Raw genomic sequence first — 25,813 nt, forward strand, 5'->3', positions numbered from 1 at the left:
TTGAACTTTTGCATTTTTTGACCCATTATCCGACAGGTAAACAGACTACAACGTGTGGCTCTTGTTGTGGTTAAACAATAGAGGTTAATTAACGGAACCTCGCACACATTTAGAACAACAACTAACTGTTTCCTCGTCTCACATCATTATTTTACCTTGGCGTTCATCCGGCATTCAAGCACTTTTGCAAAGAGTCTATGAGCCTTTTCCTCTGTCAAAGTGAGCAAACCCACCCGACAAAGGGCCGGCCTTATGGATGAATGCCGCTTTTGTTTTGCCCATTTGAACCTGAGCTTTTTCCCCCGAAGAGTTTGTTCACCCTTTTTGGCTTGTCGGGCGCTTTTTTTTTTTTTTTGGAGGGGACTACGGCTCGGATGGAAATAATCAATCAGGAAGTAGCTGCCTTTCAACTGTGCCAGAGGAGCCGGGCAACTTCCTCATCCCGTTGCCAAGGCGACGGTAAGCTCAGCCAGCTGGTGCAGCGGGCAGTGGCTTTGAATGGACTGGAGGGGCAACGGCGGTTGGGACGTGAGACACAATGACGGCCAGTTTAAACGTAAACACTTGAAACAGTATTCATATAAAGACTTTGTTTCTGTATTGCGATTACCTTGTAGCCAAACATTTCACATCCCTGTGTCAGTGGTTCTTAAAAGTTGGGTGGGTGTTCTGTGGGATTGGACTGCCGTAGATGGGTAAACACAGCTGGGGACACACACAGCAATGGTGCCCCCCCCCCCCTTCCTCTTTACACCCTTTACTCCACTCATTTATTTATCAGCATGTTTACTTTAGGGATGTGCACTAATCTTCACGCAAGCCTTTGCAGAGTCTTCACAACCGAGGATGAAAATGACAATCCCTCGCTGGCTAATTCACCCAAGGCTAAATTAGAATGTTCTTTGTATTATAAAGGCCTTAAAAGGGCACAAGGGGTCATCTATGGATTTTTCTGTGTGGGCTGCATTTTCTCTGTGGGTGGGATGCTCCTGAAGAAGAAAAAAAATAGACTCGCTTCTACTTTAATGTCATTGCACATTTCACTCATTTAACAGGAACAAACCATGCATATCAATAGAATAATAGACTTAAGTGGACAAGTGAGTAACACATCTGCCTCACAGTACCTATTGACAATTTTATACAGTCAACTTAACAGGCATATTTTTGGAATGTGGAAGGGAGCTGTAAAACAAGAAGAACATCCAAGTATGGGGTGAACATGCAAACTCAACACAGAAAGGCTGGGACTAAGATTCAATCCAAGAAACTCAAAACAGTGAGGCAGATGTGCTAAGTCTTTTTCCATCTTGCACTCTTGCTGCTGAAAAAAAATGCAAATGTGCCCATTATTAGAGTAATATTGGTTATCTGCTCATTTTTTATTTAAAAAAATGGACTAGCCTACATGTGTACCATTTAAAATATAAAATTGTTTGCAAAGCAACTCGATCCTGAACCGAATCTAAAATGTACATATAAATGACTATTGAACGCCCTCTTCTGGTGCTATTTTGTACTGCATAGACTGAAAAACACTCCTAGTTATTTCTTGTAGATTCTAAAAAAATATATTTCGTTCAAAGATCAACAGAATGCTTCTTTTTAATGAAGGGTATGTATGTATATGTACGCATTTAATTTTGATTTAGTACAGGAAATTAAGAGTCCAACGCGGCTTCCGTCGATGTAACGCGACGCGTGACGTCAGCATAACAACAACCTGTCATGTTAGCTTCAAGAGGAAGAAATTTAATCCACATTATAAAACCGATCTTTTAGAAACAGTTTGGATGTGAGACGTCTCTCGGAAGGTGAGCGTTTTAACTACCGCTATTTAATAATGAGCCATCCGACGACTGCTACCGTCGACGTCACATGAAAAAAAGAATAATTAAAAAAAAAATCACCTAACGTTCGAGCTAGCGTTTTGATGTTAGCCAAATGCTAAAAGGCTTTTTAACGGCCCGCTTTTCTTTTATATTCCTAACGTCCGACTTCGGTGGCATGAACTGCTCATGGTTCACGGGGTTAATGTTAATAATTGATCTATTAAGTGTCACCTCGTGAATTGCCACGATGGCGTTCATCGGTGTGCTAGGTGGCTAACTAGCGAGCGTCAATTACTCAGCGTAAAGTCAACGCTTTGATAAATGGACGCAAGTGGCAGCATTTCCACTTCCTCCGTGTGTGCGTTTTAAATGTTTGTGCTTTCTAATGACAGTTTAGTGTGTTTTTTTCTCGCTTTATTGCTGACACCCGTCCAACGAAGAGTTAACACGCCGGCTCTCCCTTCGCTGTCAATCAGTGAAATAACGAGAAAATCCGCTTCATTGCTTTGATGTAAAAGACACGCATTGCAGGATCTGAACTCGCGTGCTGTCTTTCGGTGTTTGTTTTTTTCGACAGTGTTGGAGATCCAGGCGGGGACGGGGCGTTCTTGACTCTGTCGGTTGAGCCAGCCGAAGAGACGGGGAACAGGATAGGGAAGCAGAGCGAGGCGGGCCCCGCGGAGCCGGTGGAGAAGATGGCCGGTAGCCCGGAGAAAAGTTCCACCGCGCAAGAGCTGAAGGAGCAGGGGAACCGCCTGTTCCTCTGCCGCAAGTATCAGGAGGCTGCGACGTGCTACAGCAAGGCGATTGTGAGTCAATCTCCCTTGGACACCCTTTTGCACTGGCGACTTTCATAAAGCAACCCGATGCAAAGGTCATTTTGGATTGATGGATGATGTTGTGATTGCGCCAAACATACAAAAGATTCAGCATTGGCTTCCATCTTGCCACCCTATCTAATAGACCAGGGGTGCTCAAGTCCGGTCCTCGAGAGTGCCTATCCAGCCTGTTTTCCATGTTTCCCTCCTGCAGATCAACTAATCTCAGCAAGCTTTGCAGAAGTCTGATAATGATCTTGATCATGAATCAGGTGTGTTAGTGGAGAGAAACATGGAAGACAGGCTGGATACTGAAGAAAAAAAGAGATCACGAATATTTTGTTTGATATTCAAATCACGATAAATAAAAAATGATTATTCATTGAATGATTTTAAAAATTAATATTAAATCAACTACACACAATTACCATCATATCACCCTTATCTCTTTTCTGTTCGTCCCTGCACCTTGAACATTTTATTCTTGAACACTCTGTTCTTTTTGTCAAGTACAAAATGTCCTTGTAAATATCATGTGACATTGCATTTTCATTCTGTTGCATCCCCGCATACCTTTGCAGCATTGCATCTTTGCATATATTTAAAGCATGAATAAGCATCTCTGTTATCTGTTTATTGTATTTATTTTGTTGTTCAATTTTCACTTTCACAATTTTTGGGGACTTCAATATTGTATTTTGTGTCATATGCGTTTTCTACTATTATCATGTTTTGATGATTGTGACAAATCAAAATCATGATTACATTTCGATTAATTGCCTAGCCTTAGTTTCTTTCGGCCTCTTATATATTCCAATATAGCAATTTACTTAAAATTGCATGACATTTTTTTTCCCGATTTTTCTAATTTGGACCACAAAATTGTCAAGAATAGCCTCCTAGAACATCTGAATTTAGTTTGGAGTTAATCTGACGTATTTTAAAATGGTGGTAAGTACGTGATGACTTGTGTTTAACATGTGTTTAAAATGCACTGCATAATTCTAAACACACCCCAGGCCATAAAGGGGTTCGTAGAGTTTTGCAACTAAATTTTGTCAGTTGTTTAATTTTATGACACCTCGCTAAAACATTAGATTTTTCTCAATTGAGTTGAATTATTTAAGTCACATTAATGATAGGAAAAAAATGCATGGGTGTGTAGACTTTCTATATATCTACCACATATTCAGCCATCCGTAGTCTAATATGCACATTATTCTTTACGTGCAAAATCATGTCCAAAACTGCATTTCGCTCCATTCCAATGTCTATTAGTGATGTTTGTTCGATGTGTCGCCTTCCAGAACCGTAACCCCTCCGTGGCTGTGTACTACACCAACCGGGCCCTGTGCCACGTGAAGCTGCAGCAGCACGACAAGGCGCTGTCCGACTGCAAGCACGCCCTGGAGCTGGACACCCAGTCGGTCAAGGCCCACTTCTTCCTGGGTCAGTGTCACCTGGAGCTGGAGAACTACGACGAAGCCATCGGGAACCTGCAGAAAGGTCGGAACCGACTTTGCATCGATGCGGCAGTATTGGATTCTAAAATGTGCCGTCAAATTTTGTATTTCCTGCAGCGTACAATCTGGCAAAAGAACAGAGGCTGAATTTCGGCGACGACATCCCCGGCGCCTTGCGCATCGCCAAGAAGAAGCGTTGGAACAGCATCGAGGAGAAGCGAATCAACCAGGAGAACGAGCTGCACGCCTACCTGAGCAAACTCATTCTAGCAGAGAAGGAGCGGTGAGGGCGGCCAGTGAGCAGGCGTGCTGTTTTGTTTTGTTTTGTTTTGTTTTCCTCTGAAGAGATGACTAATGCGATGTCACGTTGCACCGCAGACAACTTGAAGACTACAAAGAAAAGCAAGATGACGATCACATTGGCGGCGACGTGGCTAAGATTGCATCCAAACACGTACATTGTGACCTCCATTTTGTCTCTGTGGTACTTTTGTTTTTGTTTTCTCCCTGATTTTATATTGTGACCCAATCAGGACAAGTACTTGATGGAGATGGATGAGCTGTTCTCTCAAGTGGACGAGAAGAGAAAAGTGAGTATCGTCTACACATGTCTGATATTCCAAAACTTAAAAAAAATATATATTTTAATCAATATTTGCAACATCTTTTTCATGTTCCCCAACATTCTCTAACATATTTCGAGGTGAAGTCAACCGCCCCAAAATTGATTGACAACAATGTTCTATGCAGCCCCATAAATCTAAATATGGTATTCTGGTTAATATCTAAATATGGTATTCTGGTTAATATTGCGTTCCAGCATTTTTTTATCAATATCAGCAGGCAGCCATTTTGCCACTAGCTGTCGAGTGAAAATGACATCACAGTTGCTCATGTCTCAGGTGACAACCAATCACAGCTCCGCTTCAGGAAACAGGTGAGCTGTGATTGGTTGTTACCTGAGACCTGAGCAGCTGTGATGTCATCTTAAAGGGATACTTAACTCATTTAACCTTTTTCAACAGTAAAAAGTTAAAATTTTGTCCAGACTTAAATTGATAGTCATTATTTTTCATGCAAATTAATACATTTAAAAATTAAATGTTCCACTTGCTGTCGACTGAAGAAGACATCACCTGTGCCGAGAAAGTAGGTAACGACCAATCATTTGCTGACCAAACTCCGAAAACAGGTGAGCCACGATTGGTCGTTAAAGTTATCACATTAATTATAGACAAAATATATTTTTCTTACTGCTGAAAATGACTCAATAAGTCAAGTATCCCTTTAAGTCGACAGCAAGTGGCAAAATGGCCGCCCCTTGAGATGGATAAAAACAGCTGGATTTTGCTTAATAACTCATATTCCACAAATGTAATATTAACTCATTCACTGCCATAAATTCATTGAACTATTTCTATTAGTTAATTTTTTTTTCTCCACTTTTGTTAACAAGAGAATGAAAACCAAAAACATTTTAAATGTTCATTTAGAACAGATATAACATTTTTGATTAATCGTGAGTTAACTAGTGAAGTCATGCAATTAATTACAATTAAACATTTTAATCGTCTGACGCCCCAATTAGAATTTTTTTTTCTTTTTTTATATTTTCTTTTTAATAATTTACTAGTGTAGTCATGCGATTAACTACAATTAAAAATTGTAATAGCCGTACGCCCCTAATTTTTAATAATCTTTTTTTCTTTTATCTTAAAAAAACAAAAGATTAGTACAAATTAGGGGCATCAGGCAATTAAGTTTTTTAATCGTAATTAATCGCATGACTTCACTAGTTAACTCACAATTAATCACAAATTTTATATCTGTTCTAAATATACACTATTTTTTTCCTCTAGGTTTTCATACTCTTGTTAACAAAAAGGGGGGGGGGGGGGGGGGATGTTAAACTAATAGAAATAGTTCAAATGAATTTTTGACGTCAATAGCCGTCAATAGCCGTCAATGGCAGTGAACGAGTTAATCAAAATGTCATGTTCAGACTAGTGAGGTCACATAACAAATTATTGTCAAGAAATGTTTGACTTCCCCCTTTTAAGAGTCAAATGAGTAAGCCTGAAGCATTTTTTTTTTTGTGCGCTTCTGTCACGTCCCGACAGAAACGTGAGATTCCAGACTATCTGTGCGGCAAGATCAGTTTTGAGCTGATGAGGGAGCCGTGCATCACACCAAGCGGGATCACCTACGACCGCAAGGACATCGAGGAGCACCTGCAGGTGACCAAATAATCCATTTGTCAAGTAGCGACGATAGTGGAGTCGAACGTCAACGTCTCGTTTCATCCCTTCAGCGAGTGGGCCATTTCGACCCGGTCACTCGAAGCCCCCTGACCCAGGACCAGCTGATCCCCAACCTGGCCATGAAGGAAGTGATCGATGCCTTTGTCCAGGAGAACGGCTGGGTGGAGGATTACTAGACGGATCCCGTCGCCCGTTTGTCCATCTCAAGTCTGCGCGAGACTTTTGAGAAGATGTCGCCTTGCCTTGTGGACCAGCACAGGGGAGCTGATGCGGACCCCGTAGCCTGTCCCGTTCTCTTTGCATCCCAAATTTGTGAGGCTGTGTGCTTGTGGCCCGCTACTCCCTTTAACATCTTTGGCAACGTTCATCCTTCCGGGGCCACTCTCTCAGGTCTCGTTCATGTCCTCTGCTCTTATCTATTTCTATCTCGAGTGCCACAATCCCAGGTAAGCGTCCCATGTCGTCATGTGACTGCCAAAAAGAAAGCAAATCACAAGTCTTTATTCTTAACATTTAGCTCTGAAATGGTAACTATGCCAAAAAACAAACAAAAAAAACAATTACGTGTGACCACTTTGTATGCAAGTTTACACGAGGACAGTGGAGGAGTTTGTGTGTTTTCAGTTGTCAACTCCACCTCTAGGTGGCGCCACAATCCCTCACCCGCAGCTATGTGCGTTGACATTTTTGGTGAATACTTCTCCATTTATTCAATATCCTTGATATCCAGCTCGTAAACCGTGCACTAGTATGCTCTTGTCTTCACTAGTGTGACAATTCAGTACACTAATGGATATAGAATAAATGATCAAATGGCTTTTTTTCCCCCAAACATTTATTAATATCTATCCTAAGGTTCATGTGCTAGTATCCTCATTGTCCTCATTAGTAGGACTACTTTGGCATACTCGTAGACTTACTAGTGAGGCGAGTACACAACTGCAAGTAGAATTTTTATTTTTCAGTTTACACCTCATGCACGTTTTTGCCTCCCTCATATGCCAAAGTTGTCCGAGCGTACTTGTATATGGACCTTAAAACTATACGAAGGATATTGAATAAATGCTTAAGCAGCTTACCATAAAGCCATTTGAGCATTTGTCTGGTATCCTCGATGTGCACTAGTTGATGACCGCGCGCTACTAGTACTAATTAATACTGAAGCACTAGATTTTCACTAGTGTCGTTTTATCATATCACTAGTAGTATTGTAGCACACACTTGTCAAATAGTGTCCAGTTTTGCCTCACTCGTAACATGTTGTCATTCCTGTGCCGGTACTAGTACGTGGACCTCGAGCTCTGGATGGCAAGGCTTGCCATCCACTCAAGTACAGACAATTTAGATGAGATGAATGTATGCATTCTGTTTAGTTTTGAGCTGGAAATCTTTTGAAACAGGGCACTTTCTTAAAATAGAGCAGCCGTGAAGTGGAGAAATGAAGGTGAAAGGCTGCTGGATTTTTTTTTTTAATTGACATTTTTAAGTTTTCACATTGCTGAGTATTCCTTCATAATGTGTGTGAATCAGCTGATGGCGGGTACACGTGCTTTAAATGGCGTTCATGTCCACAGATGTGCTGTGACGATGTGTTTGATGCCCGCATCGCCCTCGAAGTTGTTGGGTTTTTTTCGGGCCCTGATTGTCCTTGCTGTTAATTTGAAGCGTCACCTTGCTGACTTGCAAAAACAATCACCGGTGGAGAGGGGATCTATAAGCCTAAAAGTTCACTTGTGTCATCCTCCCACTTGTTTAAAATGCTGGAAGCGCATCATCTGTCATGCTTACCTCTTGTTTTGCCAGCATTCCTGTCAAACACATAGATAGTGCTTTGAGTTGACTGATCTCGTCGCCGAGTGGTTCACATCAGCGTGCAGAAAGTGTAAATAATTAGCTTGTCTTATTTCTTGACAAAATATGTTCTCTTTGTTTTTCTTGCCGTCGTTCAGCTTGAAAATGTATTAAATGTAGATATGTTGATAACATGAAGGCCCCGTTTCTTTTTCTTTCTTTCTTTCTCTTTTTGGGAAGTATTTTTCAAGAAATGTTCACCATGTTACCATGCCAATCCTTGCTCCACGTTGCTATTGTGTTTTTGGTATGACTTAAATTCAGAAGGTAAGCGGTTACGACAGCCATACGAGAAAGCAGATGACATGAACCTGTGATTAAATGCCTGTTATTTCAAATATTTGTGTACTCTGCAATTATTTCTTCACTTCAGTTTGGATTTTTGATTGAAGGTCCAACAACGTCTACATTGTTTCTCTGAACACAAAACATATTAACTTAATATCCAGCTCATTTTGTATTAAGTTATTAGTTGCAGCAAAAAGGGTATCTTAATTACTGTTGTGGTTTTACGCTCTGGATTTAGTGGTAAATTTGAAGTCTCTTTCGTTTAGCTTAGCCGAGCATGAAGATTAAGTCATGAAATCTTTGAAACTGACAATCTGAATGGAAATAAAATCACTCGTTTTTGTTAAGTTTGTTTCCCCCATAGATACAAGCATAAAATCAAGCCTGTAAACATTAAAATGTTGTTTTGCGTTCTAGGTTTAGTGGCAGTTTGTGGTAGTTTAGTTTCTATTCACTCTTACTAGCTTAGCCTAGCATGTGGGTTTATCATTACCTGCTAATTATTTCAACCATTGAAACGCAACTCAACTTTATGTATAGAGCACTAAAACAAAACTCAGTTTCTCAGCTAATGAGAAAGCAGCCGGGCTCCAAGTTTCAAAACAACAGAAGCACTGTGACGTGGCAGTGATACGTCAAAACCGAAAGGTAAGCAGCGTTTTTGGCACGGCCGTCATCTTTTTAAACGATAAACAATTAGCGTGGCTTAGGCTAGCATGAACGCAGCTAGACATGCCAAAACGGAGGACATTTTGTGTAACAATTTTTGTTTTGTTGTTATTCACGCTATTTCAACCACTACACAATTTAAGTGTGCTTCACTCTTCCTTACATTTTTATGTATTGTGGCCCTCGCTTGAAAATGTTTCAACGTCCCTGTTTCAAAACAAGGCCTCAGCACACACACACATCTGAGAAGAATGTGTGCGAGTGTATCAGTCCCTCACCGAACCCATTGTCTTGGCTGACATCACGGCTGGTACAAGGAGGGCAGAGGACAGAAGGAGGCATGAATTACTTTGACAACAGCACCACAACATCATGGTAAGTGAATTTTTCAACAGGATTTTGTCTCTTGTGACTTCTGCACTGACTACTGTTGTGTGCGTGTGTTTGCAGAATTTCCATATGTTAGCCGTGCTTCTATTTGGTGTGTTTGCTTCGGCCCACTCTTCAACCAGGAAAGGTAAAGTGTCATTATGTTGATGAAAAATGTATACTGACTATTATACTGTTGAGTATGCTTGAGTTTGAGTGGATAATTAATTTTTCTGCTATCAAAACAAGGTCCCGTAGCTTTGCTAACATGAACTGTGTAACAAAAAATGCTAAATTAGCTCATGCTAACAACTGAAAAATAGTACCTTTTTCAGATTAGACAATTTCAAAAATTTAAATAATAATAAAAATAAGGCTGTTGAAGGATGGTGCCATGAGATGCAAGCGGCCTGACTTTTATTTTATTTTTTATTTTTTTTGCTTTGAATTGCGAGTAAATTTTTTAAATTAGATTCACCCTTTATGTCGACAATTAACTTGACTGGACTCACTTCACAATTAACAACAGTTTGGGAAATAGTGAACAATTCTTCACAAAGTCTTCAATGTGTTTAATGCTACTTCCAGTCAAATTTACTGTCAAACTAAAGATAAAACTAAGAGACTTTCACCTTGTTGCTAGCCAAATACTAACACATAATGGCAAATGTGATAGTTGCAGTCGGGTTAACAAAATACCCTAAAACGCTTTAAGCAATGGCTATTTGATTGAGAAAAGACAATAAAAAAAATAATAATGGCAGGCCTATATTATTTATTCTTTGTGAAGAACGACTAACACTACTGCACAACACTCCTTGTGTCGTGCGATTTCCGGTGACAAAATGTCCCATTTGCTCCAGTGGGCCTCGCTAGCAAAGTCCTGGTCTTCCCTTATGAGACGGATTTCAGCTACGTGACGCTGATGCCGATGAAGGATATGGCGCTCAAGGGCTTCACGCTTTGCATGCGCGTGGCCACCGAGCTGCCCGAAGAGCGACAGATCATCCTGTTCGCCTACCGCACGGCCGACTACGACGAGCTGAACGTGTGGCGCGAGAAGGATGGACGCGTTTCGTTTCAAATGAGCGGGGACGGCGTTTTCTTTTTCCTTCCCCCGTTGGGCACCTTTCGCACCAGCCTCTGCCTGACATGGGAATCCGTCGCCGGCCTCACCGCTTTTTGGGTGGACGGGAAACGCAGCGCCTATCAAGTGTACAAACCCGGACACAGCATCCGTCCCGAAGGCACCGTCCTCCTGGGGCAGGACCCTGACAAACATCTAGGGGGCTTGGAGGCCTTGCAGAGTTTCGTGGGGGAGATGACTGATTTGAATATGTGGGACTACGTCCTCTCCAGGAGCATGATTCAAGCCTGGCATTACGGACATAAGGTCCCCAAAGGCAACATCTTTGACTGGGCCACTGTTGATTATGAGCTTAATGGCAATGTCATGGTGGTGGATGATGACTGACTCTCTGTGGAATCCCGGGGAGGGAACCGTGACATCTACCTTGGAACACCGCTGATATGTGTCGTAGCATTACTTGTATTTAATCTTACTTTAAATTAGGGCCCCTATGTCGAACTGGGGTTGATGAGCAGTAGCTTGAGGGGAAAAATGCATACAAAAAAATGTATAGTACATATGGGGAACAACTTAAGTAATGATGATCTAATCTAAATTTAAGGTATTTATGTACCTTCTGCTATGTGGAGGAGGATTTAATTGTACTGCATGTCACTTTATGTTGCTGGTATCGATAGATTTTAAAAACACAGGCCAGGCGATTATGGGGGGGGAAAATTACAATTATTCATTGATTTCAAAACTTCGAATTTACTCTATAACCAAAACTTAATTTTAAATATGACTCGAAATAACATAAAAATAATTACTAAAAAGTAAAATAAAATAAAAATAACAATTCCTGCTGTGCTCACCTTATCCTCTTAGGGGCAGTGTGGTGCCGTGCATGAAGAGCGATATACACTTGCGTTAAGAAAAATAATAGAAGAAGAAAGTCATGTTTAAACTTTATTGACAAAACTTTGTTTTTCGCATATTAGGAAGAATATTGTCTAGCGTTAGGCCGAAACCTCGTAAGTCACAATTTGATAACATTTCTATTTTAGCCAAAATCGATACTATTGATCAGTCTAATCGTGTGGGTATTATTTTATATGAATAATTGTTATTTGAAGGAATATCACTCCTGAAACTGAATGCTAATTTTCTATTGGCCTGCAATGGGACTGTTAGCATTAGCACTAGTGATATTACTAAAACAAATTGTCTAGTATTGAAATTAACAATGTGTGTAATTATTTTTTGTTGTGTGTTTAGTTTTACAATTAACTTGAACTGGATTGTCAATGTCATTAAATGGCTTAAAGTACTCTGGTGGAGGTAAGAATAACAATCTTAGCAACATTTACAAGAGACTCTAAATCTCCAGCAAACTGGACGTAAGCATCAACTAAAACTGTTAAATGTGCCACTTAAAAAAAAAAAAATAATAATAAAGGGATGGTCCTACCATGACTTTTGTGTTTTTTAGGCTGTTCATTCAGTAACTAGACACAATCGTCAGTGTCATCAGCGACACAATCGACCTTTTTGTCTGTACTGATATCATGCTCCCCTTGATTAGCAGAATCAGCAGCATTCAAAATCAGTTTGGGCTGCGTTTTGTCGATTTTGACTGGGCTGGTGGATGGATATTGTGATAGTGATGTCTGACACTTGAATTGAAAGCAAATTTTGTTCACTTATTCACTGTATTGAGGGCCATTTTTATTAGGTTTCACGTCAGAGTTAGGGAAACTACGGCCCGTGGGCCACAATGGGCCCGCTCCGGTCTTAAATCTGGCCCACCAAGTATTTTTATGAGTTCTGTATTCGTGACATTAATTGAGACGGTGATTTATTTTTGTGTATCTTGTTCCGTTATTTATCAATTTTATCAAACGTTTGTCAGGCAAGGCTTTATTTATATAGCACATTTCATACACAAGATAACTCGGGTGTGCTTTACATATTTAAAAACAAAAAAAGGCAACAAATTTAAAAGATTTTAAGGCATTTAAAACCCAAGCAAAGAAATACTGCAATTTACTAAAATAACTATAGAATAAAAATGTGCAGTGCAGGAACATGATTTTGCAAAAATGGATTGAAAACAGTTGGGTCAAAAGTAACCCATTTATGGATTAAAAAATTGACTGATCCACTTTATGGGTCAATTTGACCCAATTTTTTGGGGTTGTATTATACAAAATTACCCATTTTTTCGACACAAGTAAAGGATCTGACCAATATTTATGAGTTGTTTTATTTTTGACCCAACTGTTTTTAAAGTGTATAAATGCTCTAAAAGACCTTAGGCAAAGGTATGGGGTGAGGCATAGTTGTTAGTTTTTAACCTTTTACAAGCACAATACGTTTAAAATTAAGTTGTGTAAAAGATGGGGGTTTTTTTTAGATATTGGTTGATAAATTGCAGCAATTAATCATTTTAAAATTTGCATTATTTTTAATATTAGAGCTATTTGTTGCATTAATTTAGTCATTTCCCACCTTAAAAATTGGTTTCTTCGAAATCTATTTATTCATTTTAATTAATTTATCTCATGAAATAATAATTGATTATTGTAAATAATGAAGTTAAAAAATTTTTTTTTACTTTGAATACATTAAATTCAAAAGTTATTAGCAAAATGTACTATTTTTATACGTACACATTTTTGGGTTTTAAAAATGAACTATTATTAAAAATAATTGTGCATAAATAAATAAAATATTAATTAATTTATTTTTGTAATTAGTAAAAATAATAGTCATAGATTAATTGTGAACACATTTCACATAATTTAAATTGTCCAAATTTTACAGACATTTTTTCCACTTTTCAATTTTTCTTTTTTTTTTTAACCTCATCTATGACTTGGGCCATCTGTTTTAATAAAAAAAAATCCAACAACACAAAAGTTACCCCAACTATGTTGTAGACGATGTCCTTGGTGACTTTCTTCTTTCCACCATCTCACCAAACCAGAACTTTTCAAGTCGCTCCACCTGACTTGAGGCCAGGCCATGCGATCATCAGCAGCACATTCCAAAGACACACCATAAGAAGGATTCGTTACATGTAACTATCAGAAATGAAATCATATGGCGCCGCTTGCCTCCCAAAGACTCAGCTCAGGGTCAGATGTTCTCCATCCAAGTGTAAGTTGCAGCGCGCCTTCTCCATTGGCGTCCATGGCTCCTTGCACTCATTATCCCGGCCTGCGCTGAAGCCTCGTGACCTCCTTGCAGAAACCACGGAGAAGTTTCTGGCGCACGGCCCAGGCTCCCTTGAGGGTGAGAAAGTGCCGTGTTCCCAGTGTGTGCGTGTGTGTGTGCGCGCGCGTGTGCCGTCGGCGCCGTGGCTGCTGCTAAATAAGGAGAAGGCAGGGCCAATGAGTTGTGACTGCGGGTCAGCAGCCAAATGTTCCACCTTCCTGGATGTTGCAATGCATCAATCGCGGTGCCCACTCACTGTGTGGTAACACCTTTATGGACCATCTGGTGGACCGGGCCTGGCATCTCGGCTTGCATACACACACGCATGCCTTTTATGCATTTCCGCCACAAAAGGGATGCTAATCGTCAGACGTGGAGGTGGACAAAAGCACATTTTTCTGTAGAACAGAACTATTTGCTGAAAAATGCACCTTTCCACATATTTTGTACGCTTTTTGTAATGCCCTTAACACATTCACTCCCAGTCATTTTCACTGAAGCAATCCCCTTCGCTCCCGGCAGTTTTACTAGATGTTGACTGATTTTGCAAGGCCCACAGAATATTGTTATAAAAATATGGCACTTGCCTAAAGAAAGATTAGATCTCGTCTCTTCTTTCATTAGAAAAAAAAGTATTTTTGTATCTGTTTCGGTTTTGCAGCAATTAGCATTAGATTATAACATCGATATTCACATTCCTAGTGAAAACACTGGCATAAAAAGCTTGTTGCAACATGGCCCTTGTTGGTCTCTTATTTAAGCCACTTCATGTCAGAAGCTGCATCACAGCCTTCAGTATGCTCTTGCATAAAAAAAAAAAGTATTAAAAAATATGTGTACACGTTTGTGGGTTTGAATAAGCTAAGATGGTGTCCAAATGCCTTTCTCTTTCTAAGATGCTATTTTAGTGTAGCCATAGCAGGAAAAGCCTACTAGAACAGCTGAACCTTTATTTGGGGTTAATCAGAGGCATTTGAAATGGAATTGGTGGCAGGTGTGTGCTAACTTCTTTTAAACATAATTTTTTAACATGTTTGTTTACCACTTAACATTTAGAAAAGGGTATGCACACTTCTGCAACCACATTATCTCAGTTGTTTATCTTTAGTTCCCTTAATTCAGTTGGGTTGTAGAGGTTGTAGGTGCCATTACGAGTGGAAAAGCTATTGAAACTATTCAAACGGGTGTGTAGACTTTTTATATCCACTGTACAAACCTTTTTGGGTGGGTGCCAATTAAAAAAATCCACATTTCACTGAATCAAAAATTGTAAGAAAATGGTTTATAGGAAAGTAGTAATTTGTATTGGTTGAGAAACCGACATACATGCTAGCATCATCTGATGTACTATTTCGTAATAAAATAAAATGCAAGGTATTTATTTTCAAGTGGATGCGTTTGAAATATTAAAGTGCTTAGGGATCATATTTTGGAATATATTTAAGGTTTTAAATTAAAGAAAATTGGGAGGTAGTGTCTACTGCGTAATTTTTAGCTATTGGTCGTGGATTTTTGTCCCCAACTTACTAATTTTAGGTATTTAACTATGAACCATATTTAACAGAAATGTTCGGTACCACATTGTTTTGTTTTTTTGTATTTACTGTTTGTGTACTTACCAAGTACCAATACCTCTATTACTTTTGGTATACTATATACATTTTTATTTAATACAATGACAAAAAAATGTGAACAAAGATGAGTATTCACTGATGTGTCAAACTGCTGCAGTATAGCATCAACTACCTCAGTGAAAGACTTACTCAATGAAATATATATTTTTTGCCTTAAGTATTGGTGTCTGGTATCGGTACTTGCCCATCCCTAATATTGAGCATTGCTGTAGCTTGAATTTGGCCTTTTTAGAGGGAACAAAACTTTGTGTTAGGTAGTTGAGAGAAGTGGCCATATAAAAATCTTCCTCGTGCGTCTTCTGTGGCGTGTTTTGTCCAAGTGAGCAAACAGTTGCAGGCCCCCCTCAACCTCGAACCCCCACCCCAGCCCGCACTGATCTGCATATTGGGCCCACGGTGCTCCGAGGTGCCGCTGACTCGGGTGCGTGCGGAGCTGGTGAAATGTCTTCCACGCGAGAGGAGCTAGACGGGAGCAGCGCGTGAGTCGGGCGAGGGGGAGACAGAAGGCGGACCGTTCTGGATTCCTTCGAGCAACTCCAAATAGATTTCCAGGCAAAACATATTTGCATACGGCAAGACAGTGCTACGAGCTATCCCGGCGAACTGAGGCGTGTGTGCACTGAACAGATGGATAATGTTTTTAGAGCTTTCTTGCAGAAATTTCAGCCCATTAAATTGAGAGCTTGGGCATTATTCAGCCGGCGTTTGTTCACGGACATGACAAAGAGGCGAGCGGATCAAGCTGCTCTCGTTAATCACACATCGTTCCCGGTAGACCAGGCCCGGCCGGGCGGCTTTTCAGCTCAAGGGCTAACTTTGATTTAGACAGATGGGCCAGGTCAGTCGGAGATGAGATTTCAAAAAATTTATAAAGTATGTACATTTTGTCAAATGGTTGCTTTAAAAAATGAAATGGAAATCCATGATCATTACTAAATTGTGTATTTAATGTCAGTATTGTTATTCAACCCGTTGTTGTTTTAAATAAAATGGTCATGCTTGCTTATTTTTAAATTGTATTGCTTGTAGTTATCATCATCATTAGTAATAACCAAAATAACTATATACTATAACATTTTGTATGTCTATATGTGTATATACATATTCAGTATATACGATTCATAATTGTATAGATAGACATTTATTTTACGTGCGTGTGTGTGCGTGAACTTACTGTATATGTTAAATTAATTCAAATTAATTTAGTAAGTAAAATAGGTAAGAAATAATAACCCATGCTCATTTACAAATAGGAGTTCATCATTCATATAATTGTTATTAATTAACCAATTGCTGTATTTCGTAAAATAAATACTTTATTTGTTCCATTATTTTATTTTAAAATAATTTTATACTGTATCGTTTAAAAGTCGTGTTTTGTTGTTTTTTTAACAAAATGAACATTTTAAATTGGTAAACTCTCCTCATATTTTGTATTTTATGTGGGATTGTTATTTTAATTATAAAGTAATTTGTTATTTATATTGTACCTTTTTTATAATTCATTAATGGTGTAATTTTTATTGTTAGATTTTTTTTTTTTAATCACAGAAAAAATCAATTAACAAATGAGATCCACAAATTACAAAATAAATGAATACATTTTGATTAACCAATTTTAGTAGGGGGGGGAATACTAAATTGATGTTTAGTGGGCCGGATTAACGAATGTGTTGGGCGATATGTAGCCGACAAGCCATACTTTGGCCACCCTTGCAGTTAGCACAGTTGCCTAAGTTATATTAGGACGTTTTCATAAAACAAGCAAAACAAAATAATTTAGCTGGCAAATTTGTCTTTGTTTTTGTAACAGGAAGTCAAAAATGACTTTTATGGAATTATATTGTTCTGTTTACGATATCGGGATTGGGACATAAAGACCTCAATGTTAGTTTAGCCCTTTCCTTTCCTCTCTCTCCAAGAGGATGTAATGCGCCAGTATGGCCCCTCGTCGTCCCCCTCTGGGCTGTATGAAAAATTCACTAGGCCTTCCCATTAGAGTCATTCCGAATCAGGGAACAACGCGTCGCATCGGGCCCACTCCACACTTTTACCTCTTCGCGCTTAGCAACGCAAATTGTTGTGTTTACAAAACACTAAAAACAGTCAGTTAGGTCAAGCCAGGAAGAGATGACTTATTTTTCACATATTTGTTTATTATTTCCTATTTTTGCGTATTGCCTGTTTGAAATGAAGCCTTCATTTATTCATTCACATGAACACATACAGAATGAACGCACACACACACACCAGCACCGTCAGTCGTGACCGGTTAAAAACAGATGGACAATACCCTTTTCATTGGGCGCCTTTCACACTCGTGGTGCGAAGCCTGACCTTTAGAGCGGTGAGGGTGAGAGCGCTTGGCTTCTACCGGTGCGATACCTCCAGGCTGGACAGCCAACACTCCCGAGTCTCTTACTCGACATAAAGTGACAAAATTTAACAATTTGACCTTAGAGTCGTGGCTTCGGAGTCATTTGGATGGTACACCGGTTTGTAAACGCCGAAAAATGTTGGGTTGTCCCATTTACCCAAGTGCTAGGTTATGAAATATTTTACCGATTTGGGGTTATTTTTCAGTCAAAATCGTGGTAGGTTATGAAATATTTCAGCCATTCTGGATTATTTATATCTACAGGTGACTCTGCAGTATCTTCAAACATCGTCATTTCATTGTGTCATCACACTGACAGACTTGAAAACAAATTTGACTAACAATGTAGCTAGCCATTTAGCATTTTCCATTGAAACACACCCTGATACAACTTTTCTGTTTTTTCTCAGGCATTTACCTAATCAGTTATTGAAATTTGTTCAGGGTGACTGAGTGTTCATATTTATTTTGAGCTCACTAGCTAGCAAGCTGGTTTGGGTTGTTAGCTTACCAGCTAAACTCCCAGCCACTTAGCTTGCTAGTTAGCCAGGTTATTCGCCAAATTAGGGACAATTCCAGGCAAGTTCAGCCTGAACTTGCATTTTCCTAATATAAAGTTAGCACAACTGAGGAAGACATGCTAACCACTGTCCCACTGTGCTTGTGATGAAGACCCAAAATCGGCCATTTTGCCACTTGCTGTCGACTTAAGATGTCATCACAGCTGCTCAGGGCTTAGGCAACGACCAATCACAGCTCACTTGTTTTCTGAAGCTGAGCTGTGATTGGTTGTTAGCCTGAGACTTGAGCAGCTGTGATGTTATTTTCACTTGACAGCAAGTGACAAAATGGCCGCCTTCTGATATTAATAAAAACTGCTTGATTTTGCTGCTTAACTCATATTCCACTAACACAATTTTAACCAAAATACTGTGTTTAGACTAGTGGGGCTTCATAGAACATATTATTGTCAAAAAAATTGGGGGGTTGACTTCCTCTTTAAGAATAGTTTAAACATAATAACAGCACACAAAATGTTTGACAGTAAAAAGATGCTATTAAATGAATACATCTATTTAAAAAATAAAATAAAATAGCAGCCTTTAAACATTTAATTCCAAATACGCCTATTCCCAATCCCCCATGAATGTGTGTGTGCATTTTTTAGCATGTTTTAGCATAGGCCCCCAGTGGCCTGTGGGCTGTCGGCCTCCTCCAAACATATGAGCGCTGCCACAGTGCGCGATGCTGCCAGGCGTGCCGTGGCCTCCTGATTAAATATTACAACCCTCTAAATGGATGGAGATTAGCCTCTGTGGGAATGTTAGGGCCTAATTTACCCCCTGGCCACAAGCCGCCTCTGTGCGTGTGTGCGTGCATGTGTGTGGTGAAGAAAAGCAGGGAGGGGGGGAGAGTACATTGGTGTAAAATGGGTTGCTTTTAGGGGTAGTTTGAGGTGGCCAAACTACTTTTTAAGACAGATTTTCTTTTGACTTCACTATGGATTTCTATAGTGAAGTGTATGTATTTGCCTATAGTGAGACTACTGTATATTGTAGGCACTCAAACCTGAAGTGTTTTATTACAACCAATATAGGTCAAATAGTAAATGGAAAACTGGCTTTTTTTTTTTTTTTTTTTTTGCAGACATGCTTGTGTTCATACCAGATGCTGATGGCGGATATGCTAAAATGCCAGGAAGGTGTTCAATTCCCACTTGCCATTCAAATTTGCGGATGTTTTCTGTGTTGTATTATGCCAGCTCAGCATTGGGCCCTGAATTATTGATGCGTTGGTTTTGTAGTTCACCACCTATAAAATGCTTTTAAGGACGTGAGTGCATGTTTTGAGGTCTTTGCATGAAATGCCGGAGCTTTATTATTTATAAACACACATTTTATGGAAAAGGAATTTAGACACCTTTCATCACTTTGGGCGGAGGGATATATAGATTTAAGGTGTACACAAGATTTTCATTTGTATTTGAATAAACAAATACGCAATTATGCAATGTCATCTAATGTTTCAGAGAAGGTTTTCTTCATTTGCTTACCTTGCAGACCAGGAATGATATTCTTGTCATTCATTTTTATTTTGTGCGCACATCAGAGCTATGTCATGGCCACAAATGAGCATTTTGTGCGCACGTTATATCGTTATTGTGGCCACAAATTATTTTTACACCCTTCATATCAGATTTAAATTTTATTGCGCAGTTAGTAACTAATTGGTAGGGCTACATATTAGCATTTTACGCACACGTTTAATCCAGCTAATTTGTGGCCGCAATTTCATGTTCTTTGGTCACGATTTAGAATTTTGTGCGCAAATTATATCCACCTAACACGTAATTTTTTTAATTTCATGGCCACATGTTAGTATTTTGTACGCACGCTATATCTAAGCTATTGAATGGCCACAAATTAGCATTTTGTGCGCATGTTTTATCTCTCTAATTCGTGTCCACAATTCCGTATTCTTTGGCCATCACTTAGAATTTTGTGCGCACATTATATCCACCTAATACGTACACATGAGTATTTTATGGACACGGATTAGTGCCTCGTGGCCATATATTAGCATGCTATATTCTAAGCTATTTCGTGGCAACAATTTTGTATTGTGTGGCCACGAATTATAAGGGGGTCAGAGGGGTAATTCAATTTGTCCCCACAATAGACTGTAAATATAACATGCACACAAAATGCTAATTTGTGGACACGACATACTGTAGTAATTTTGGAACCTAAATTAGCTAGCTCTAACATATGCACAAAATGCTAATGTGGCCACAAATTATTATTTTGTGCACGTTATATCTATATTGTGGCCACCTGCAATCCCCATGTCATGTCAGAGTCGCTTTAGAAAAGGGCTTTGCACACCTTTTAATCACATTACACACACGCGCGTACACGCAAACGCAGTTTGTAAAACATGCGGTTGTTGTACAGCGATGCGCAGCGCATGTAACACTGCGAGGCCTTAATTCTCTCCTCATTTTCCTCATAATGGACAAACACATCCATCACACACGCATGTTTGTGGAACATCCTCAGACAATAACCACACACACACACACATGCACGCACCAGCAGCCTGCGCCACTGGGCAGAGACTAGCCTGAAAGATTGAAAGCAATTAAAACTATCATCTGCAGTGGCTCTGGGCTGGCCCGTGGCTGCGAGGGGGGAGCTGCCACAGTGCATCAGCCTCTCGGTCTCCACAACGCTCTGCGACGTGAGAGCCCAAATGGCAGCACACAAACACACAAGAGCAGACGCACGCGGAGGTGCGGTGAACCCCGTGCGGGGGTGTGGTTCCGACCCAAGAAGGACCAAAAATGTCAAAATAATAAATGCATGAATAAATAATTAAATAAAAGTGAAAATTAGGGGTGTCAAAATTAGTGCGTTAATTTTTAGTTAATTTTAATGCCACTCACGCGATTAATGACAATAATATGTAGTATTTCCTTACTTGGAAAGCCTGTATTGATGGAATTCCAGTCGCAACGCAGCAGACACGTCCACGTCAAAATTTAGCAGTAATAAATATCATAATTATGCATATATTTGAGAAGGACTCTGGGTCAAGTTGTATTTTACAATTTAAAAAATATGCAGAATTTCACAAGTTGCGCAAATCAGGATCCGCCGCCGTTAGTGCTATGGTGCAGATGCGAGGTGTAATTCTCTTGTTTGGTTTGGCCGCAGTCTTTCATATTTCAAGGCACCGCTGTATACATACGTACTTATTTTTATGACTTTTAGTAGGCCTCAATGACGTTCACTATCCCTCTTAGTGCTTTATCACTGAGATGGCGCTGCGTGTGCGTCTCTGCAAACGAAAACAGTGAAGACAGAAAAACTTTTTTTCTGAGGAGATATGAAAAGTTTGTGCAGACTGCCTGCAGTGGTGCGCACGTCTTCATCTAAAAGTCTGAACATTTGAGCAAATACTCCATCCCAACTCAAAGCACACCTGCGCACACACACACACACACACGCACACATACGGAGCTCCACAGTCAGATATCATTAAGTTGGAGTAGTGTAACTCCAAGCTGTTTGGGACAGAACCCCAAGCGTCTTCCACGTGTCCGTCCGTCTCGCTCTGTTTGGATTGGCCCTCAGCAAGTCTCCTCAGGACAATCCCACCGCCGCCATTATCGGCTACTGTTACCGAGCGCCGACTCGGCTTGCTCTCTCCGATCGACTCTCAAGCTGTCACTCTCACTTACCGTCGACATTAGCACCGGTGCTTCCCTCATCCTGGTCCTCCTCCCCGTCTCCCCTCGGTGCCTTTGAGTACATATCTCCGCTATTCGGCCTCTACTTAATTTGACAGGCCCCTGTTTTGTCAGTGTGACAGGCCCGTAGCGAGACACTAATAGGCCACGGAGACCACCAGCAAAGGCACCAGCCAGGGAGGGCCCCGCGGTGCCAGGCCGCATCACCCTCCACGTCTCTCGGGGCGATGCGGGCTGGAGCGAGAGGGGGTCAGGGCTGGACTGGCCAGGCGGCATCGCTGTCACACCGGGCCAGAGCAGGCTGGACGCGGCCTCAGTGCTGACACCCGTCACTATACTGTAAGCAAACCCACCCCCGCCACGCAGACAAGAGGAGAGTAAAAAGAACAGCCAGTGGGGCTATCTAATGACTGCGCCTGCCAATCACGGACAAAGCGGCTTTCGTATAGCCAGGAAAATACCTCCACGTTGAGTGCTTTTTATTTTCTGTGTGTTTTTCAGCTACCGCTAATTGGTAGCTGGTGGCTTTTGGCAGCTTCTTTTTTTATTACATTAATACTGTACAGTGTTGCTTATACGAGATTTCTTTATTTATCGAGAACTTTAAAAACATCAGCAAGACATACAGTACATAGATATGAAATACCATGATTTCCTAAGATGGAACCCAGGGGCAGTAAATACAATGGAAACAGCAGGGGCACCGAAATTGAACCCTGTGGAACACCATACGAGAGTGGTGCAGGCCTGTGTGTCGTAATAGGTTCTAAACCTTTCATTAAAAGCTCGTAACAGGGCTGACTGTGCTATGCAGCCTATTAAACCTGACTGGAAAAGCCTCCTGGTGTCATTCATCCAATCAACTATTCAGTGTGGGTGGTGGTATGCATGGTGAGCAGACAGCGACAATAGGGTTGGTATTTTTCTGTCAGGTTAAATAGTAGGAGTGTGCCAAAAAATCGATTCTCATTTAAATGTCCCAAGATCGATTTATTTAAATGATTTTATACTGTCTTGCCCTTGTTTGTGTGTGCCTTTATTGGGAGCGCTGGTCATGTTGTACACAATTTGGCCACTTAGGGGCAGTTTGGTTCCGCGCGTTCTGATACACTACTAAGTTGTAGCCACATTAGAGAGTAGAAGGAAAAAGTCAGGATCAAGTTGTGCAAATAAAATGTTATTTTTTTGCAGCGTAGGAATACTATATTAATATGCTTCTTTGTATACATTCCTGAAACGTTTTGTATGAATAGCCGTTCTTTTGAGTAATAAAAGTGCCGCGAGTAGCGCGCTAATTAGTATTTGCGAGTCAGACTGGAGTAGATCCTGATGATTCTTTGCACATCTATAAATTGAATTGAAATCATTGTCAATCAAATAATTTTGAATCAAAAATCGTTCTGATTCGAAAATCGGTTCTGAATTGAATCGCAGGCCCAAAAATCTGAATCGAATTGTGAGAAAGATTGTCAAAGATTCATCTAGTAAATAGGTAAATTGTAATTAAGATCAATTAAAAATGTTTGATTTTCTTGACTTTGTTAGCAAGACACAGTACTAAAGTGCGACAGGAGTGGGAGACGTGGGGATTTGCCAGGGGGACTCCCGGGGTCTTTGATGTTTTGAATTATTAAGGTTTACTAATACTTCATAAATCCCCTCTTTGTCCTGTCCATTACCGGCCTGTCACATCCTCTCGCCGCGGCGAGACTGACTCACTTGCTTCATCTAGATGACAGAAGTTAAACTGTGTTCCGGAGGAGATGGGAGGAAGAGGTGGGGGTGCAACCGAGGAGGAGGGGGGGCACGGCACTCTGCAAGTAGGCCCCAGGGCTGGATGGTTTGAGAAGCCCACGCGAGTGTTAAGCGCTGCCTTGTGCGTTGCTTTCTTATAACCAAACTATAGAATGCAATTTCTGTAGAAATTGAGTATGAATGCTGAGGAGCTGAATTGAATTGGTGGAATGTAGATTGTGAGGCTTGAAGTTGGAATGGTTTGACTCAATTGTAGAAAAAGGATGTCAGTATATGAAATAGTGTCATATGACCTGAAAATGTGTATTTTAAAGGTAATTACTTTGCTGGAAAAGGTAGAATTGTGAAAACATTTCTACATTTTGAAGTCTTCTACATCTTTCATGTCAATATAAGTCAAAGATGACATTTTACATAACATCCTCTTTCCACATTTTCCACCTGTTTTTTACTTTATCCTTCCACATTTCTTAACGGATTTAAAACATTCCAACCTCAAATCACAAGATCAAGGAGGCCGATAACCAATATTTGAAGCTTATATTCATTTTCAGTTTAAAAAAAAAAAAGGGGGGAGGGTGTATATTGGTGTCAATGTTTTTTTAATACAAATCCCAATCTTGATTTTGTTGTAATGTCTTAAAGCATTAATGTATTTTTTTTTTATCTTATATTTCATTTTAAATTTTTAAAAAAGTTTAAAAAAAAATGTTCAGGGAGCTCCCAAGATTATCAGTACATCTTAAAAAGTTAAATGGAATCTTAAAAAAGTAAATACCGTAGCTCTGTTTTTTCCCAAAATTAAAAAAATCCTGAAATCTTAAAACGTTCACCTTTCTTTGTTTTCATGTCAAATAAAAGGTTCAGAAGGTTCCCAGGGTCAGCAACATCTCTTATAAAGTTAACTGAAAATTTAAATAGATAGTTCCCTGAGATTAAAATGGCATTAGCTCTACCTTTTAATCGGTCGTCAAATTTAGAAAAAAGGCAGATACCGATATTCATCAAAATGCCCAATATCGGCCGATTATCGGTCTATCCCTATTACAGAGCTACTGTATTCATAACACTTCCAAATTTTTCACAACACAATTTCCAAAATAAAGATTTTTCATATTTACCTCTTTTTTCCCCACATTTCTTGACAGATTCAACCCGTTCCGAACAATTTTTCACATTCACTGTCGACATTCCCAAATCAATGGCGACACTTCAAATATTGACCTCCCTCCTTCCACATTTCTCACCCTTCATGCTGAAGAGCATTCACACAATGTGAAGACGCTTTTAAAGACAATGAAGCGGGCAGCTGGGTGAGGTGGGCCAACTCCTCGTGCATCCGATCTTTCTCTGAACTCCCCTCGCGTCCACACCAGCAGCTCTCTCTCCCTGTGGCACCCCCCTCCCCTCCCCTCCCCTCCCCTCCCCGCCCCCCACCAAACCCCATCTCCTCCTCCCAAAACAGCAAACCTTTCCTTGCCTCAGTGCGTGCCTGGCGGACTCTCTCGGCGGTCTCGACAGCCGAGCTGGTCGTTGCCCCGAGCGCTGTGGAGCCGTCGCCTCTCGTTAGTGTCACCACGCCTGCCTGCTCCTTGATTAGAGAGTGAGGTGCATGGAAGGAGTATTTGTGCGTTTATGTGGATGTGTGTCTTCATTAGAGGATGGGGGTGCGTGGTCACTGCTACCCCCTCCCCCCCCACACCAAGCCCACCATCCCACCCACCAGCGCCTTGTGCCCGCAGAGCTGCTTTTAAAGATCAGTGATTTGGTCAATTGACGTGGCAAGTCCAATCCCGTGGAAGGTCACTGATGACTCAATGGACCAGTCAGTGAGGCCGGCTGTCATGTCACTCAATGTGTGTGTAAAGGAAGGTTACTATAGGTAATAAAAAGTCAACAAAAAATGAGAGAAAACATTTGAAAATCATTTTTATCCTGCTATAAAATTTAATTATG

The 25,813-nt window shown here is 40.3% G+C and overlaps 2 protein-coding genes across 2 annotated transcripts; both read left to right on the plus strand.

The window, feature by feature from the left end:
* Window positions 1-1,689: 1,689 nt before the first annotated feature.
* stub1 (STIP1 homology and U-Box containing protein 1) lies at window positions 1,690-8,563 on the plus strand. The gene is made up of 8 exons (XM_086064282.1): window positions 1,690-1,814; window positions 2,410-2,641; window positions 3,958-4,156; window positions 4,231-4,396; window positions 4,492-4,567; window positions 4,647-4,703; window positions 6,234-6,350; window positions 6,425-8,563. The coding sequence occupies exons 2-8, from the start codon at window positions 2,528-2,530 to the stop codon at window positions 6,548-6,550; spliced, it is 855 nt and encodes a 284-aa protein (XP_085920408.1). The 5' UTR covers window positions 1,690-1,814; window positions 2,410-2,527; the 3' UTR covers window positions 6,551-8,563.
* An 826-nt stretch (window positions 8,564-9,389) lies between these two features.
* Window positions 9,390-12,096, plus strand: LOC147156779 (C-reactive protein-like). Its single transcript, XM_086064283.1, has 3 exons — window positions 9,390-9,557; window positions 9,633-9,699; window positions 10,415-12,096. The coding sequence occupies exons 1-3, from the start codon at window positions 9,555-9,557 to the stop codon at window positions 11,023-11,025; spliced, it is 681 nt and encodes a 226-aa protein (XP_085920409.1). The 5' UTR covers window positions 9,390-9,554; the 3' UTR covers window positions 11,026-12,096.
* Window positions 12,097-25,813: the final 13,717 nt, after the last annotated feature.

The sequence above is a fragment of the Leptonotus elevatus genome, chromosome 20 (genome assembly GCF_054856555.1).
Source record: "Leptonotus elevatus isolate MCC_2025b chromosome 20, RoL_Lele_1.0, whole genome shotgun sequence".
NCBI classification, from domain to species: domain Eukaryota; kingdom Metazoa; phylum Chordata; class Actinopteri; order Syngnathiformes; family Syngnathidae; genus Leptonotus; species Leptonotus elevatus.